This window comes from Phodopus roborovskii, unplaced genomic scaffold (assembly GCF_943737965.1).
Source record: "Phodopus roborovskii unplaced genomic scaffold, PHOROB, whole genome shotgun sequence".
Lineage (NCBI taxonomy): Eukaryota > Metazoa > Chordata > Mammalia > Rodentia > Cricetidae > Phodopus > Phodopus roborovskii.
In genome coordinates this window covers 40,328,716-40,348,265 of record NW_026126517.1, presented here as the reverse complement: position 1 = coordinate 40,348,265, position 19,550 = coordinate 40,328,716, and the positions used below count along the sequence as shown (strand labels likewise).

At 50.2% G+C, this 19,550-nt stretch overlaps 1 protein-coding gene across 1 annotated transcript in view; it reads left to right on the top strand.

Moving 5' to 3' along the window:
• Nucleotides 1-17,579, top strand: part of Smad6 (SMAD family member 6) — a 66,517-nt gene extending 48,938 nt beyond the window's left edge. The window contains exon 5 of the mRNA XM_051197721.1: nt 16,628-17,579. Within this exon, the coding sequence (XP_051053678.1) occupies nt 16,628-17,160 (533 nt within the window). The 3' untranslated portion in view covers nt 17,161-17,579. The remainder of the gene's footprint in view (nt 1-16,627) is intronic.
• The last annotated feature ends 1,971 nt before the right edge of the window (nt 17,580-19,550 follow it).

Here is a 19,550-nt window from a genome sequence, read left to right as displayed (position 1 = left end):
AAAGGATAGTATTTATGGGGAGCCTTATGTGCCATGCCAGTCTGCACCCTCCTCTCCTCCTTTTCTGCTGTCATATGTATTGACTCAGAGTTCACTGGATAGTCAAGGGTCATCTTGAATGTGGAATCCTTCTGTCCCTACATTTGGGGTGCTGAAATTATAGGTGTGTGCCACCATGGCTGGTTCATGCTTGTGCTGGGGCTTGAACCCAGGGCTTGTTGTATGCCAGGCAAGTGTCCTACCAAATGAGCTACATCTCTGCTCTCTTGGCTCCTCAGAACTCCTGCTTTGTCATTAGACCTGTAGCAGTGTGATGTTACATACATAGTGTAATTATATATGATCTTTAAAAAAAAAAAAGCCAGGTTCTACCCCATCCAAGTGGAGATGGAGGAGGAGTGAATAGGGCAGGGTAAGGGGGAGGGAGTGGGAGGAGAGGAGGGAGGGGAAACTAGTTGGCATGTAAAATAAATTTTAAAAATGATGGGGAAAACAAGTCAAAACGAATGGATAAAGCAGTGGCCTCTCTCCTGTCACTCCCTGTTGTTCCTACGAGTTAACTCCTGGGACTGGAGGCATGCGCGGTGGTTAAGAACACTCTGCTCTTCCAGGGGACCCAAGTCTGGTTCCTAGCAAACACATGTGGCCGTTCACAACCACCTGTAGCCCCAGCTCCAGGGAATCCAAAGCTCCCTTGGCCTCCTTGAGCATCGCACGCACACACTCTCCCATCAACATACACACATAGTAAATGTGTCTTTTGAAAAAATAAAAATCATCACCTTTGTCTCTCATGACTGGAGAAGTGGGAGCGAGGGCGCTCAGAGTGGGTAGGTCTGTTGGCCAGTGAGCTCCAGGAATCAGGCTGTCACTTTACCTTCTCAGTTCCTTCCCAGCTTTTACGTTGGTTCTGAGGATCCAAACTCAGATCCCTCATGCTTGTGTAGTAAGCTCTTTATCAAGTGAGCCGTCTCCCCAGCCCCTCCTTGGAGTTTTAAAACAAGAATAGTGTGTCTTACCTCTGAATTGGAGCCTGGAACCAAGAAGTTTCTTCCACACTGGACACTGTGTACACTCCTCCATTCAGCACTGGCAGAGACCCCGCCTTTTAATATTTGGTTGTTCTAGGATCCAGTGGGAGTGAGGGCCATAGTGCCTGCCGTTTATGGTCTGCTGGATGGGACAGGGTGGGTCCAGGACCCCCTCCCCCCCAGCATCATGCCATCACTTGCTGTGTCCACATGTGACACCAGTACTCACCTGGTCAGAGGTGCCAGGTTTTGTATGCTGGGTCTGTGGTCAGATCAGAGAAGCCACTGTAGCCTTGTCTTCCACTTGTGTGCTCTGCTTGTGTGCCCCACTGAGTGGCTCCCCATACTTCATCCACTTGACACCCCACCTCCAAATCTCTGCTCACCCTCTCCCCATAGCTGGACTTGCTGTCCCTCATTTATAATGTTGTCTTCGGGTCATGTCCTTACAGACAGGCGGGCTAGGCAAGTCTTGTGCCTTTCAGGCAGAGGAAGGAAGGCAGTTAGTTCAGTGGGGAGCCTTCCTGCCTGGAGTACAGCCTCAGACTGGATGTGTGAATCCCGGGCCACCCACTGGTCATGACCTTGAATGGATCAGGAGGCCCTAGTTTCTTTTCATCAGTAAAGCAGGATAGTTAATGACCTCTTGCTCTCAGGGTCTTCTGAGAACGGGCTGTGCCTGCCACCTAGTGAGCTCACAGAATGTGGTAGCTATTAGGTCTTTCACCCTCCAGCAGTCACCTGTAACAGGTGTTCTTGACCCATTGTGCAACTGCAGAAACTGGCTCAGAGACCCTAAGGCTATTCATCCCAGGCATTCATGTGGACCAGTGGTAGGGGCAGGATTTGAACCCTCATCCTGGATTCTGAATCCCACAGGAAAGGTATACACTCTCCCAAGGGCCTGTCCTCAAACACACCGGACCCACTGAGTCAGTCATCATGCTGGCTCCAGATTGTCGCCTTCCCAGCCAGTCTTGAAGGCCTGGCACTGGAGCAGCTGCTGCATCCGCCTCTTGCTAGGAGGTTGGTTTGGTTTGATCTCCTTGCCCTTGTCATCTGTTGATGAGGGAACCAGCTCTCCCATCCCTGTGCCAGGCTGCTGAATCCTCCACACTCATGCGATTATGACCCATGGGGCCAGCAGAGGGGCCTCTTAAATCTTGTGTAAAACACAGAATCTCAGGCTCCACCCAGGACCCATGAATCAGTCTCCAGGGGTGGGGCCTGGGAATCTTGACATGTAGGCCCTGAGTAGAAGGCTCTTTTAACCCTTTCCTGTTGTGTGTTGTGGATGTCAGGACTTGAAGAGGAGTCTCTGGCTTTGCTGCTGGGAGACCCAATGAGCCTATGGACTGTAAAGCCACCCTCTGGTCTCTTACCTAGGCCATGGCTACTGTCATTCATGACACTGTCCCTGTCCTGCACGCCCCCCTACACCCCCCACCTCAGATTGTCTAGAAGCCTTGCACAATGGAGGTGGCTGTGAGTGGGTGTGCAGAGAGGCTTTCTGGAAACACAGGCCTTGCTCGCAGACTTCCTGTGTCTTACAATGTTATCTTCAGAATAGGAAACTTTGCCCCATTTTTGCAACGCACATCCTCTGCCTGAGAGTCCATGGTGGTGCCTGGGCGGGTCATTTCTCAGGCACAAGCAGGGAGTTATTCCGACAGCTCGGGGGGGGGGGGGTGTTTCTCCCTGTTACCACAAGAACAAACAGACCATTTTGAAAAAGTAATTCATGTTGGCTAGACTCATTGGTGGCACTTGTCTCAGTTTCTCGGACTCATTGGTATCCACGACGGGGTCCCACCTGCCAGATCAAGGGATTTCTGCCTCCAAGCCTCAGTTTCCTCTTCGCTAAATGAAGGAGGTCAAGCTCAATGACCCCCAGCTCTGAAGGTCAGCAATTTCCCACAAATCCATTTGAACCTCTGACTTCCCCCAGTTTCTTCTTAGAGGCAGCGTGAGGTTGCCTTTTGACATCAAGTTGCAAGGGCTCTGCTAGTGTGTGATGGGCAAGCCCCCATGCTCCAAAACCTTCATGTGACCCACTGGGGTGGTGGCCAGTCTCTCCAGTCCACAGAACCCATTCAGAGGCAGAAGTAGGACAGTGACTCTCTGTGAGTGGGATTTTCTATGGGCTTGGAGGTAACTCTGGAGCAGCAGCTAGAATTATTCGTGTTGTTTTGGTTGGGAGAAAACAATAAAATGTGCTTAAGCCCCTAAATAACTGGGAGCTGACCAGAAGAAATAAACAAGAGTCTCCTCAGTTTCCTTTGACAGCCCCGGTATTTTCTCACGTCAGTCTCCTGCCCCTGCGTGCAGTAGGCATTTGTCTGGTACAAGAGGAGCCCAGCTCTCAAGCAGACTCTCTGTTCACGTCTCAGTGGTGGTTCTGCTGGCTGGAACCCAAACCCACAATGAGTGGTGTTTGAAAACACCCTACCCACGCTTTCCCTTCAGGGAGTGTGCTTCCACCATTTCTGAGCAGAGCTCTACATGTTCGAGGCTTGGGTAGGGTGGTTTTCTATTGGTTGTGTTGTGATCCAGCATGAGGGGCTCTTTGCCAGGTAGAAGTGGCTAGACTCTGGCAAGAATGACATGCTAATTGCATGCTTGCATTGAAGTGAATTGGTTTGAGAGTTTTAGTAAAAATGTCAAGAGAAGGGAGAGGGGGCGAACTGCTTGCCTTGAGGTCAGATTGCATGACTTTTGAGAGTCATGGTCCCCGTGGTGCTGGTGTGCAATGTCCATCTTGTGACAGGCCATACTCATATGGTGAGCTGGGCTATCATTGTCTTATTGATTGATATATATATAAAGCTAGGACTTTGCACTTTGCACCAGCCTTATTGATTCCAATATATAATGCCCTCCAGAAAGGGGCAGAGGAGCTGGTAATGTAAGCGAGAAGAAGACATCCTCGATACACCAGTTTTCCTACCCTGAAGGATGATGACTTCTCAAAGGACACAGAGAGGCCCTGACCAGCCTTGAGATCCATTTCAAGGCCGGTTCCTTCACCTGCTACATGCAATCAGGGTCTTGGTGGACTAGAAGATTCCAAGATGTCTACAAGGGCCCTGGTGGGAGGTGGTCTTGGTGGACTCTGATGAGCTTCTCTGGGATAAGGAGCTGTTAAGTGAGGAGAGAATGGTCCTGTGTACTAAAGTCCAATCAATGCTTCAAAGGCCAGTATGCACTTGGCGGGTCCTTAGGCTGCAGTGCTGTGGGATAGCGCCAGGACAGAGGTACCCTGGGTCTGCCTGGCTAGACCTTGAGACCCAAGAGGCTGCTCCTGTTTCTGTGCCCTTAGGAACCTGCCTGTCCAGAACCTGCCAGTACCACCACACACACCATCCCCATCAGCACTGCCTTCCCGACTTGGCACAGTCACCTCTCCAAGCTGGAACAGCTTCGGTATTTCCAGCTTGGCCCCCTGCCCACATCTCTGGGGCCTTGCAGTCTGTCCCTCTCAAGCCAGGACTGAGGCACCCTGTCAGCTGACTGCTTCAGAGGATCACAGAGCCTCTTCCTGCCACCCTACACCCTATATTTGTCTGTGGGCCCCTCCGCACCCCTGACTTTTTGTGTGTATGTTGTGGCTGGTGGCAGGGCCACACGTTTGCAGATGTATATGCAGGAATATATGTAGGCTTAGAGGTCAATCTTGTGTTTTGCTTCTCAGGAGTTGTCTCCCTGGTTTGGTTTTTATGGGGACACAAAGTCTCCCTGGCCTAGGGCTCAGTGATTAGGCTGCCTTGGTCATCAAGTCTCTGAGATCTTCTTGTTTCTACCTCCTCAGTGCTGGGATTACATGCACATACTACTACTACCACATCTGGCTTTTATATGAGTGCAGGGAGTTGAACTCAGGTCCTCGTGCTTGCACAGCAGGCTCTTGTATTGACTGAGCTGTCTCCCCAGCCCCTCTTCCACCTTCCTGCTGACTGCCTTTCTCTGGGGAGGAGAAAAGCAGGTTTAATTCCTAAATCGCCCCAGAGGGAGGTCACCAACAGGGCACCTTGGTTGTTAGCTGCAGCTGATGTCTGAGGGTTTCCTTGCCCACTCTCAGTGGGAATGCCTGAGCTGGCAAGGTCCCCTGGCCAAAGGCCCTAGGAAATGCTACTCCCTGAAGCTGGGCACAGAAAATTGGGTGGCACATAGAGCCAGGAGTTGCCACTGTTTCCTGGGTGGCCACTGGCTACCAGAGGAGGGCCAGGGAAGTTTAGCCATCCCAGTGGCTTCTTTTCCAAATATAGAACTTCAGCAACTCAGGGGCTCTTCACCAGCTCAGGATGACCGGGTGAGGGGTGACAGGAAAAGACACTAAGAACCCAGGTTTTGTGGTTTTTCGACCACCCTAGACTGCTGCTGGCTGGGAATGTTTCCTGGGAGAGGTCCCTGGTGAACTGTGTTATGGACAGATGAGTGCAGTGTGTAACTGGGATGCACTGTTTATATAGCGCTAGTAAGATAAACAGTTGTTCTAAATCGTATTTATATTTTGCATTTGTTTATCAAAACTTTTTCTCAACTTTGACCCAGCTACTTTCAGAATTATTACAAAGCCTGGATTTATGGGTCCTAATTACTGATGCTTTATTGTACGTGCATAATAATTTATTTTGGCAAGATGCATGCTTTATGTCCAGAAGTCTCTGTGCTTAGGGGAAAGGGAAGACAAAAGTCTCCCTGTATCCCCAGGGCATCAGAGTTATAGAAAGCTTTAGGGTGTAATCATGAACTGAGTGTGGGGACATAGGCCTGTAATTCCAGCTACTTTGGAGGTTGAGGCAGGAGGATCACAAGGTCAGGTCAGCCTGGGCAACTTAAGTGAGAAATTGACCCCAGATAAAGAGGATATAGCTCAGTGGTAAGTGCTTGCCTAGCATTCAGAGGTTCCTCGGTTCAACTCCCAGTATTGGAAGTGAGGAGCCAACATAGGCACACAGTAGGTAAACAGGAGATGAAGAAACCTCTGAAAAGAAAAAAAAAGAAAAAAAAAAAGAAAAGAAAAGAAAGAAAGAAAGAAAGAAAGAAACCTCTGGACTGTCCCCCTAAGGTGCTGAGTCTCTGGCACAGAGAGATTGACCAGCTGTGAGTTCAGGGCACCACCGTGTGGTGTAGGTCAGGTGGAGAAAGACAACCACAATACTGTATTGCAGTTAACAGCAGCAGCAAATTGTTCTTGCTAATGACCCCATGTATTTTGTTCATTTGGTTTCTCTGTAAGTAGCAGCACCCTCCCCCCCCCACCCCCACTCTCCTACCTCAGCCTGGGACCTGGATTCTGGCCTAATTTTGACATCACCCGACTAGCAGCCACCACTCCGCTTTCCCGGTGGCACAGAGTGCCCATTTGAACTTGTAGCATACTGCAGGGGAAGATCTCTCTTGTGTTTAGGAGTTAAAGACACTGCTTGGCTCTAGGGCTGTGCACTAAGCTGGGGTGGGGTCCTCTGATATCCCAATCGGATTTTCTCCTCATCTGTTTGGATTTCATGCCAAGGCTGAGCATGTGGTTTCTTTCTTCTTTTCCTTCCTTCTTTCTTTCTTCCTTTCCTTCCTTTTCTTCTTTTTTGAAGCAGAGTCTCGCTGTGTAACCCTGGCTTGCATGAAACTCACTGCGTAGACCAGGCTGGCCTTAAGTTCACAGACATCCATGTGCCTTTGCCTCCTGAGTGCTGGGATTCAAAGTGTGCATCACCATTCCCAGCCCACATAGTTACTTCTTCGAGTCACCCAAAGACTTGATATGGGCAGAGACATGGGTCTCACATTGGCATGTTTTTTTTGCCTGTGTTCCACCTTTCTGCCCTCCCTCCAATGTCTGAATGTCTGTCCCCTCATCATCTAGTGAAAGGTGAAGTGAGTGTTGCATAGTCCAGACTGCCCTTGAATTAAATTACCCTTGAAGCTGAGAGTGACGTTGAACTTCGGGCCTCCTGCCTCTAACTCCTAAGTGTTGTGATTATAAGTGTGTACCACTGGGACGACTGTATACTGTGCTGGAGATTGCACCCATGCATACTAGACAGCACTCTACCAACTGAGTGGAACTTTAAGCTTTGGTTTCACCATTCTGGCCAGTAAGAATGACCAGATAGAGATGTGAGGCCTTTGTATTAACCCCTACCTCTACAAACACAGTTCCAGCAAGTGGTCAGCACAGTCTCTTATCCTAAGGTCACCTATGGGTGTGACTTAACACCCCTTCTACAAGCCTGGTGCTGACAAGTCACCATCAACCCTTCTTCCTCCCTTCACATGGGCACTGTGGTGGCCTGCAGGCTGCTGGTGTCTGCATTCCTAAAGCCTCAGCCCCAGGCAGCCACTGGGGAGGTTCTCAAGTAATCCAGCCCATAAATCATGGCCACTGTGTATTCCCTCTTAGCCACAGGCAAAGGAGTACTTCTCCTTCCCCCTTTGCAGTTAACTACCTCTGGGTTCACTGAATATTTCCAACTCTGCCTGGGCAGAGGCCAGATCCCAATTATTAATTAATCTGGGAGGTGCATGTTGCATTCCTGGTCACCTACCACTTCCTTGGTAAGCAATTCACGGGCCTTTGAGTGACATGGAACCTTTTACAAAATTCCAGCTATGTCTCGTGGAAAAGGTGTTTAAAGCCAGAGTTAAATAAAGATAACAGCAGAACACCCAAACACCCTGACATCTCCCTTTAGACTACCTGGTACTACTGCAAGATGCCTCAGTTTCTCAGTCTGTGAAATGGATTGGTGTGCTTGTAAGTGAGGAAATCAGCTCTGCCACCCAAAGCCATGTCTGTAGCCCTCCACACTTGTAGACTCGACAACCCAAGGAGATCATAGTCTCTCCATTGCCAGGCCAGGTACCCATGAGCTTTAGGTGAACCTGCAGCCTTTCTCCTCTGCCTACTGAGTGCTGGGATTGCAGGCAAGCACCACAATGCCCCACTTCACCTTTGGATGGGACATCCCCTGGAAGAAGCCAACACTCCCAAAGGCTGATCCATGTGTGCCATCATGGGACACTTCCACCGCCCACTAGAAGGCTTCCTTGCTTAATTAAATGTTTGCTTCACATTCCTAAAACTTTTAATGATTTTTTTTTTTTTTTGAAGAAAGGGCCCTGCGTTTTTATTTTGCATTGCTCATCCCCCATCAGACAGGTGGTCTGATGTAGTTGCTGGCTTAAAGAAGCACAGCAGTTTGGATTGGCATCTCTTCACTTCTCAGTAGAAAGGTTTGAGATGATAGCTCAGGCCTAGCCTCTCGTGGACTGGTAAACATCTGGGAATTCAGCAGTTCCCTCATGGACAGCATGAAGGAGGAGGTCCCCAGCTCCCCATTCTTAGCCAACTCTCCAGGGATGATAAAAAAAAAAAAAAAAAAAAAAGTGAGGCCTCCCAGCCCTAGATGGTCCCTAAATAAGTAAACAGAAGCTCAGTATCTGACTTTGGGATAAAAGAGAATGAGGCCTTGGAATGGGAGCAGAGGTCAGAGTCTTTTGTGATGGGAACTAGTTCTTTTCCTAAACCAGGTGGATTCCATAAAGCTGCTTAGCTGCTTGCTCTCCAACCTTCCCTCCCTGCCTCCCTTCCTCCCTCCCTGCCCCCTCCCTCCCTCCCTCCCCCCCTGCACACATTTTTTTCAGTCCTTCCCTACCTGCCTGTTTCACCAGGGGTGGGGGCAGGGTGAAGGGGGTTCCTGTCCAGGGGCTGAGGACATCCCTGCTCTTTGGGACTTGGTCTTTTTGGTCTTTTCTTACACTGAAGTTGTTGGTTTTCACTCTGTGTCTCTGGCCCCATCTGCCCTACCCCACTTGCTCTGACATCCATCTTCCTTTGGAGTAGCTAGCCATGTGCTGTCAAGCCTAACACTAAAGCCTGGGGAGAGACTCCCTGGGTGGGAGGTTGTCTCTGTCTGGCAGGGAAAGGCTGGGACGCTATAGGTGGAAGGCTGTAGAGGGATGTAATGGATGTGGACCTTCTGACTGGTCCCTCAGCCCACTGAGGCTGAGCCTGCAGTTTCTGGGGAGATTGCCCTGCAGGGAACCATCACAGAGCAGACCTGGGTGAAGCTTACTCTGGATCAGGCCTGCTAAAGGAGTTCGTTTCAGAATCTGTTTAATTGTGCAGGAGATACAAGAGTAGAAACCGTACCCAGCACAGCCCAGGCTGCCACTTGTTTCCTCCAGAGACCAGAGGCTGGGCAGGCCAAGGTCAGGACACTGAGGCTGAAAGGGTGTTTCTCCAGGGCCTGCTGGACCTCTCAGAAGCTGATCACCAGATCCCTTCTAGGTGGCTCCTCTAAGGATAACCCAGACCAACAGATAGATGAGCAGCAGGAAGGTCCCAGCAGAGAAGGTCATTCAGGGGCAGAGGATCCCCTCTCCGCAGTTGCTGGGGCAACTCTGACTTGGGGCCTGGCCTAAGAATGGGGTGCTAGAGCACTCATAACTTGCTCATTACTGCAGCCTGCATGGCAGTCATCATCTTGGGCAGCAGCCACTGCTGTGTACCCACCCCCCCAGAAAACTCTCCCTGCTGTGGTTTGGAGGAGTGGAACATTTGGATGTGAGAGAGAAACTAAACTAAAAGGACATATAGTTGCAGAACAGCACTAGGCTCTCTGGATAGTGGATAGAGGCTGCATTTGGAAACCTTTTCTGTCCTCCCAGGAAGGTGGTCAGCATGCAAGTACTCTCTACTACTAAGTTACATCCCAGCCTAGAGGACCCCTTTTTAACATCCCATCTTTGCATGGCTTGGCATAACATTTTAGAGCCGGCAGAGCATGAGGTTTGGGCATGGTGCCTGTGATGTTATCCTTGCTACTGCTGGGTTTGGCAGCATGCATGGGAATAATGCTAAGAGCCCCCATCTCTAAGCCTAGATAGACAGGAGATCAGATCCTAATCTTGTAACTTCCTGGCTGCTGACTCTGGACACAACCTTCTTAGGATGACACAGCTCCTTGATCAGAAAATGGGAGGATCTGGGACTCGGAGATAGTTTAGTTGGGAAAGTATCTATTGCTCAAGTGTGAGGACCTGAGTTCCTATCCTGCCACCCACATCAAAGCTGGACAGGGTGGCTCACATCTATTAATACCAGTGCAGGGGAGGCAGAAACAGGATCTCAGGGGCTCAGTGGCCAGCTAGTCTAGCCTAATTAGCAAGCCCCAGATTCAGTGAGAGGTCCAGTCTCAAAAAAATAAGGTGGATGGCTATAGTGATAAATTCACCAGATGGCTCTTAGTTTGACCTCTGGCCTCTGCACACACGTTTGAACACACAGATAGATATCACACAAGCACCCCAAAACACAAAAGGAGCTAAGGGGATTAGCAGTTTATTCACTGAGTGTCTTTAACCTATTTCACTCTGCCTGGCATTTGTCAAGGCTTCCTTCAGTGTTGACTAATATTATTAATTATTTCTTCTTGTCTCAGTCCCATTAGCATACCTTATCTTTGCCATGGTCATCACCCAACACGAACATCCTTGTGAACTGTGCATTATATAATTGATGCAGATAATTTGAATAGCTTCGATTTTGAGATCTGGTAAACATGAGTTAGTGATGTCTGTTCATTTCCAGGTTGCTCATTTCCAGCCAGGCATCATCTGATGCAATTGAAATTGATCTCAATACCCTATGAAGTAACCACTGACTGCACCCCCATTTTACAGTTTAGGAGACTGAGGCACAGAGGAGCAAAGACACTTGCCTGAGATGTTATTGGCATTTTGGGGTACAAGCTGGGCTCTTCTATCCATCCTCTATAGGCCAATTAAAGAGACAAAGAATAATGACAAGCAGAGGAAGGTGATCTATTCAGTGTGGCCACAATAGGTAGTGGAACAGATAAATAGGTTCTGTGACTACCCACCCAAGGTCATCATTAGGGTACTGACATGGGAGCTTCAGGTTTCAATAGATAGTAAGAGGTATGTATGGCTAAGCAGACCTGGTCCAAGCGATGGTCCTGCCCATCACTGATCCATCCTCTGAGATCCTGTTCCTCCTGCAAGGTGGTTGGACAAGTTGTCAGAACTGTGTAAAATCTCCTGTTCCCCCTCTTGCTGACACCACACTTCAGCCTTTTCCTGCTCCCAGCATGAGATTCCTGGGGAAATTCCAATTCCTTGGGGACAATTGTCTGATAGCCAAAAGGAGGGGCACAAGTGCCTCTCTAGAATATTTTCTGTTGGGATGGTGACGATTGCTGGTGAATGGCAGAACTGGGGTTTGCATGCATGCTGCTGTGCTCCTGACCAATGCTTAAATCCCAGCCCCATAGAGCAGATACCAAACTGGTCCCAGCTCTATTGCTAATTTCTGCTGTGACCTTGGCAAGTCACTTCACCTCTTTGGGCCTCGAGTTAGCCATCTGGGTCATCGGTCAAGAGGACTTGTGTGTTCCTGGGCCTCTCTCTTCATGCTGGAGTCTCCTTTTCAGCACCCATCACTCTCCTGCCAGCATAACAACCAAGTAGCCCTCTGAGGGGGGGAGGACAGTGCTGTTCCCATACTGGAGACCCACAGTTGGAAGAGCCCCTGCGGGGGGCCTGTGCAGGGCCCTGTGCAAGCAGGCAGCAGCAGTGGCCAGATCGCCCGTGATGTAATGACCAATTAGGAACTTCCTCTTGGAAGCCACGCTTCCTCTGGGAGCCAGAGGTGCTGGCTCTGAGGTGGGGGCTGGGAAGGTGGGTGGGAGCTAGGAGGAGGAAACCCCTGTCTGTCAGCTGGGCCGGCTTCTGGACCTCGTTCAGCAGAGCTTGGCTGGCTCCAAGCTGCTGACCATTAACATGGCCCTGAGCACATTCTTTTCCTGCTTTGCTGCTGCAGCCAGGGGGAAGGACAGGCCCTCCCTCCCCTGTGAGGAAAGCGAGCCATTAATGAATGCCGCTTGCTGGACTGGCTGCAAACCTGAAGCCATTTCTGTGGCCCCAAAAGACAAAGGAGAGTTGGGTGGAAACTCGTTTCTTCCTCTAAGTTTGATAACAAAAACTACTTATCTAATGGGCAAACAAGGCTTTAAAAGGGGTGTTAGGTTAACCAGATGCAGGGCCTGCATAATTGTTCCCAGGCCCCGGAGCCACAGATGAAAAAGCTGTCGGTTGGATGAAGGGAACTTGAAGCCACAGGCATGACATGGGACAGAAGAAAGCAGTTTTCCAGGAGAGTGGAAGGCCCCCATGCAAAGGGCTTAGAGGAAGCCCTAGGCTTATTTCCAGTTCTGCCACCAACTTGCTGTGTGACCCCGAGCTAGATGCTTCACCTTTCTGGTTTTTGAAGAGCTGGTCTCTCTTCTCAGCACTCTGCCAGAATTGAATTTGTTGTTCCTTGCCGGGAGCATACTGCTGAGCAGTCTTTTTTTTTTTTTTTTTTTAAAGCTGGTGGCAGGGCAGGGGGTGTAACCCAGATGTATGTGAAACCCAGCATTAGTTAAGAATATGGTGGGCACGGATGACCCCATGGGCTTCCTGAGAGTGATGTGACTTCCCATCTAACTGGGGCATGTTTTTGGTTTCATCTTGGGATGGCCTACCCTGGGCATTGTGGCCAAAAGGCAAGGGGAGGGCAGAAAAAAAGTTTCACTGTGCTGGGCTTTAACTGAGTCCTGTGGGGGGTGCACACAGGAACACGCTCCTGCCCTTTGTTTTCACAGAAAATTGCTGATTTGAAGAAGCTAAAGGCATTTCTTGGGATTTCAACCCTCCCCGCCTCCTCCAGACTCCAGCCAGCCTTCTTGAAGTCCAGTAGCCCACCCCATCCCCAAAACACACAAAATTACATGTTGGTCTCTAGGCATCCTGGTTGGGCAGAGAATTCTGGAGAAAGGCCTGCCAGCCTGTGGCTGGGCCCTACTATGGGGCTTAGCCTGGTGCTCTGAGCAGGCAGCCACCACCCTCTGGTGGCAGGAATGTGGGTGCCTCTGGGAGATCACCTGGGTACCTGCTGAGCCCTCCTTAGGGATCATAACTATAGCAAAAGCCTGCTTAGCCTAGTGTTTGGGTGATGACAGTGTATATCCCAGTTTCCACCATCCTGCCCTAGAAGTCCTCAGTCCCTTCCTGCTCACCCCACTCTCCCACAGCCTAGGTTGTCAACTATTCTGATCCTTTTTTTTTTTTTCTCCTTTATTTGTATATTTCATTTATTTATTGTGGTGGCAGGGGGATTGGAACCTGAGGGCTTGAACATGTAGACAAGCCCAGCTTTACTGTTGTATTTCCCATCATCTGCTCTGCCTGCCATGAACTTCTTGTCTCTGGCCTTCAATGGGTTTTCTGTGTGTGGTTTCCTTGGCCAAGCAGGTGACCTTGAGGGTGGTCCATACTATTGCTTGTTGTTTGTGGATTTGGTCCCTTTTACCCCTGAACAGTGTCCCTGAAAGGGTGGCACCTTCCCCCTGTTGGTGCATAGATGAACAGGTCTCCAGGCAACGGAACCACTAGAGCTTGCTGGGAATGGAGAGTTAGAGCTGAGCGCTGAAGTTACCTCCTTGTTACTCAGGTAGCATCTGAGGTTGAGAAAGGAGGCAGTTTAGTGATCCTGGCCAGAAGGCAGGGCTCCCAGCATTTCTCCTCCTCCCACCCACCCCTCCCAGCAGGACCCATGGCTGGCTGGGAACTAGGCCAGGCCCTGAGCAGGCCAGGGATTCAGAGGGGGGAAATGGGAGTGAGCGGGAGTTTCGGTCAGACCTGGGTCATCTTTGATGTTGCTCTGGTCTGACTCCCCTAGTATTTATTTGCAATTAAAGAGATGGTTCCTAATTAGGCTGGTGGCTGCAGGAGATGACAGGACCAGAGCTCTGGAACCCCAAAGAGAAAAGGCTACCCCTGATGAGCAGAGCAGGGCCATGTGGGCTCACTATCACTGAGACACATCAGTTTACAGCAGACATGTCTCCACAACACTAGGTTCTTAGAAGTTGTGGATGTGAGCATGGAGCCACAGCCAGGTTCATTCTAGACCTTCAGTTTTCTTTCCCGTGCCTTCTCTTATAGGGCAGGTCCTTCACCACAGGCCAGACCTGGAACTAACGGAGATGCTTTATAGAGTGTGGAAAGGGCTTCCCCACCCGCTGTCCTCTCAGAGCACCTCTAAGCCGGAGCCCTTGCCTGGGTTATTCCAACAGGCCTGGGGCCAGTGAGACGAAGACTGTCTCTTTCTATACCTGCTTGATTTACTGTTTGAGTTTCTAGCAAGTCCACAGTGGCCTCCTGTGAGCAGAACCTGAGATGACTGATAAGTCTTCGGGGGGTGTGGGGTGGGGGTGGGGGGATATACATAGCAGCTTGCTGGTGGCTGCATAGCCAGTCAAGTGACTTCAGCCTTTGCCCTGTATCATTCAAAGTGTTGGACTCATTCAAGGATTGTAAGCCCTGGCCCCGGCTTTGCCACTCTGTGCTTCATGTCTTCAGGCAAATCACACTACACCTCCCCCGCAACCTGGGGTGCTACCTTCCTGGTGTAAGGCCACCCACCAAACTGCACTTGTGGAACCCACAGGCCCAATCTAGACCATGCTTTCCTTGGTTCCAAAGTTAGAAAATAAGTACTCATAGGACAAAATGTGGCTTGGGCTCTGGTTCTTGCTCAGGGGTAGAGCTCTTGGTTCTTTCCTAGCATGCCTAAGGTCCTAGGTTCACCCCCTCCCCAGTACACACACACACACACACACACACACTCACACACACACACACACACACTAGGAACACTTTGGTATTTCTGCCGGATGAGGTGAGGCTGGGAGATCACTCAGGGTCCTTAAGTCCTTGCCCACCACCCTTCCACTGCCCTCACAACCAAGGCTGAACTCACCTTCAGGGCAGGCTCCCTGTGAGCTAGGTACATGGACACGGACACTTAAGCTGTGTTTCATTTATTTCCTTCCTCGCTTTAGTGAGCTCACTGCAGCCTAAGGATTTGCAGCTTTGGGGGAGGGCACAGAGGACAGAGATTCCTCTGTATGTGGCAGCGTGTGGGGAGTAGGCCATCCCCAGAGTCACTGACCCAAGTAGTCACCTTGTCCGGGACCACAGGATGCTGGAGTTAAACAGTCCAGGAGAGTGGTCAAAGAGGTCATACAGGTCAGTAGAATGTCTACCTTCTGGAATTTGGAAGCCATAGCGGGCGGAGATGGGTCCAGCAGGGCATCCAGAACCAGGCAGCTGGAACTGTTCACCCCAGCTCATAAGGTAACCAGCCATCCCTATGAAAGATCCTGTAGCCAGGCTAGGGACCAGGGCAGGGAGCTGAGAGAAACAGTGAGTCCCACTGGACTTGAGTTTCAAAGCCTTATAGAAGCTGGCTGGCAAGGAGAAATACCCCACACACACAGACACACACACCCCCACACACACATATGACCCCTGGCACATTTCCTTATGTGAAGCTGTCACTTTGACCTAGACACGGTGATGCTTTATGCCCAGTGATTCCTTTCCTAAGCGAGAGAGTAAAGTAAGCACCTACAGGACTCACAGCCCCTTAGAGCAGTTGCCATTACAGACAGGGAAACTGAGGCTCAGAGAAGGGAAGTGACAGGCCCAAGTGTGCAGTTTTAAGCAAGGGCCTGTCTGACACTCTGCCTAGAGCAGCAGTTCTCAACCTGTCAGTCAACACTCCTTTGGCAAACCTCTGTCTCCAGAAATATTTACATGACAATTCATAACAGTAGCAAAAAATGCACTCATGGAGTAGCAATGAAAATTTATGATGGGGGGGGGTTCACCACAACATGAGGAACTGTATTGAAGGGTCACAGCATTAGGAAGGTTGAGAACCACTGGCCTGGAGGATGGAGAAGAGCGCCCTCTAGCGTGGCTGACTTGGGAGTCTGGGTGTAGCTCCGCTGGAGAGTTGGTGCTGGCAGTTGGTGCTTAAAGTGTGCAGGCCACCTTGCATCATCGAGGGCACCACACACACTCAGTGAGGCTGGCTCCAGAATGCCGGGGTGTGCAACCCGGGATTCAGCTTCCTCACCTATGAAGGCAGTGCCTAGCCCAGAGGAGGTGCCCAGTGATGCCTGGTACCCACCCTGGCACTGCTGCCAACATACTCAGGCTCCTGCACTCAGCTTCTTGGCCTCACTAGGTCTTGCTGGCTGTGAGCAGTGCCGGAAGCTCATGGCCAGTAGGCATGGCCCTGTTTTTCTGGCTCTCGAGTTCCCCGAGCCTGTGCCAGCTAGATGGGCACAGAAAGGAACAGCGGCTTTGGCAGGGTGGAGTTCAGGATCTCTCTGGTCCTGGTCACTTGCCATGGGCTTGAGCTTGAACTAAGTCCACTAGCGAAGGATAGCCAGGATCTCCTTGTCTACCCAGTCCTCAACAGACTGCGGAACCTGTGACTGGCACCTGATGGATCTCTGTACAGACAGGGACTTACAAGATTTCGGTACTTGCTTCATAAATTATAGCTCCTATGTGTGTTTTGTTGGTGTTTATCTCCCCACTGTGTGCTATATCATTTGACGGTCTGACAACACAGTGGGTTGGTTGGCACACATGTGCTGGTTGACCTTGGAAAACCATGCCCATCCTCCCCTCTCGCACCGGCAATAACCTTGCCATTTCCTGTGCTTGCCCTGCAGATGCCAGCATGTCTCCAGACGCCACCAAGCCGAGCCACTGGTGCAGCGTGGCGTACTGGGAGCACCGGACGCGCGTGGGCCGCCTCTATGCGGTGTACGACCAGGCCGTCAGCATCTTCTACGACCTACCTCAGGGCAGCGGCTTCTGCCTGGGCCAGCTCAACCTGGAGCAGCGCAGCGAGTCGGTGCGGCGCACACGCAGCAAGATCGGCTTCGGCATTCTGCTCAGCAAGGAGCCGGATGGTGTGTGGGCCTACAACCGGGGCGAGCACCCCATCTTCGTCAATTCCCCAACGCTGGATGCACCCGGAGGCCGCACCCTGGTCGTGCGCAAGGTGCCACCGGGCTACTCCATCAAGGTGTTCGATTTTGAGCGCTCAGGGCTGCTGCAGCACGCGGACGCCGCCCATGGCCCCTACGACCCACACAGCGTGCGCATCAGCTTCGCCAAGGGCTGGGGACCCTGCTATTCACGACAGTTCATCACCTCCTGCCCATGTTGGCTGGAGATACTCCTCAACAACCACAGATAGCATCGATGCTGCCACTGCACCGCAGCGTTCCCCCACCTCCGGGGGTCAGCGCCCAGAGACGCCACCCCAGGGACAACCTCGCCCTCCCCCCAGATATCATCTACCTAGATTTAATATAAAGTTTTATATATTATATGGAAATATATATTATACTTGTAATTATGGAGTCATTTTTACAACGTAATTATTTATATATGGTGCAATGTGTGTATATGGAGAAACAAGAAAGACGCACTTTGGCTTGTAATTCTTTCAATACAGATATATTTTTTCTTTCTTTCCCTCTTTCCTTTTTTAAAGAAAATTATACAGCAGAACTAGGTGGAAAGCCTGGGTTTGGTGTATAGTTTTAAAAAAAATATTAATGCCCAGACAAAACTAATACCAGTCACTCTTGATAATAAAGTGTTTGCATTATAGCTTTTTTTTTTTTTTTTAAAGCTCTCTTTCTTACAAAAAGGAACCTTCAGGAGTTCAGGAGCAGAAGGAGTCAATTGAAAAGGGAGTTATCTGGACAAGGTGACAGACACCTTTAATCCCAGCACTCAGGAGGCAGAGGAGGTAGATCTCTGTGAGTTCTAGGCCAGTCTGGTCTACAGAGTGAGTTCCAGGACAGACTCCAAAGCTACACAGAGAAACCCTGTCTCAAAAAAAAAAAAAAAAAAAAAAAAAAAAAAAAAAAAAAATCAAAAAAGAAAGAAACAGGCGGCAAGAGTGTGTCCTTCCTTGTCCAGGCTGGAGGTGTTCACTGGGTATGGGAGGGATGAGAGAAAGTACAGGCCTGTCTGGTTAGAAAGATGGAGACCTACCTACCTCCTGGAGTGAGGCTCCTTTTAGGACCTTGATAGGATACACCACACACACACACACACACACACACACACACACACACACACACACACCCTACCTGCCACATGAACTCTGTTAAAGGTATGTTAAAGGCAGCGAGTATACTTCTGATTCATTATTGGGGCGTGTTGCAGCTCTAGAGGTGGTAGTTGGGTGCTCCATCACACTGTAGGACCAGATGTGAGAGCAGTTTTTTGGAGGATAGCCTCATATAAAGAGCTCTGAGAATTCAGTAAACTGACCCACCGCAGGTAGCTTTAAGTCCCTATTCCCTACTGCCCACAATGGCTATGGCAGGAGCAGGTGCTTCTGTCAGCTTGCACAGAATTTATAGTCAAACTAGGCATCAGGCTGTGGCTGCCTCAGGCTAACTGGGCTGAAGGATCTAGTCTGTGGCCACTCACAGGTCTGATTCCCCACCGAAAGGTCCACCCCTCGGAGTTCTCATGACAAGGCTTTCCAAGAGCAAGTCCATTCATGGGACTGACCACTCTGGAAGCTACTGAGCTCCACAGTCAACATCACCTCTGCCACCTTCCACTGGTCACATGAGCCCTTCCTGTCACCATGTGTGGTGGCTACAAGAGGATGCAGGTGGCATAGGGCAGGTGATAGGAATCATAGATCATTTGTTTCCCAATGTTATATATCCATGGACTGTCCCCACCTCTGGTAATCCTATCCCCATGCCAAACGTCACTGGGATCCTTCCAGGACCTCCCCACTGAGACCCTGTCCTAAAGATACCAGGTACCTCTCCCTCATGACCTGATTCTTAGTATAGGACCCTAGGTTGCCACAGGCCATTAGTGAGTTCAGGAATAAGTTCTGTGGTGAGCGGAGGTAAAATTGGACACTCTTCTGGGATATCTCTCTGTGTACTTCATGGGCCATACTCTCGACACAGATAAAACACCAGGCTGATGCTCCATAGTAAGTAGGAAGGTAGGGTGGGTTCTAAATGGCCCATGAGATGATCAGCACTGGGTTTACTTCCTCAAATTTACAAATTTATTTATCTTTGTGTGTATATGGCTCTGTGTGTACCATAGCATCCATATAGAGGTCAATTTGCAGGAGTAGGTTTACTCCTCCCATCATATGGGTCCCAGTGATCAAACTCAGGTCATCAGGCCTGGCAGCAAATGCCTTTATGTACAAGGCTATCTTGTTGGCTCTGAGGGAGACTTTCTTAAGGATCATTAGTAGAGACCCAGCTGCAGAAGGGGACTGAACCTTTTAAATTACATCCATTTGTTTGTTTGTTTTGTGTGTGTGCACCTGTGTGGAAGCCTAAAGGGTCTCCTTTCACCACGTGGCCTCCAGATCCTCCGGTTGACCCCCTGTGTCATTACCAGCTGAGCTAGCTCACCTGTTCTGTGACTGCCTTTGCTCCTGGGGGCCTGAGTTCTGTTCCAGCCCCTCAGGTTACAGTAAGGATGCTGAGTCTGTTGAGCTGGTTGAGTTGCTAAGTTGGCCATCTTGGGTAGCAGCCGCCTCCAGCCTAATACCCAGCAGTGACATCCTGCCCCCCCCCATCT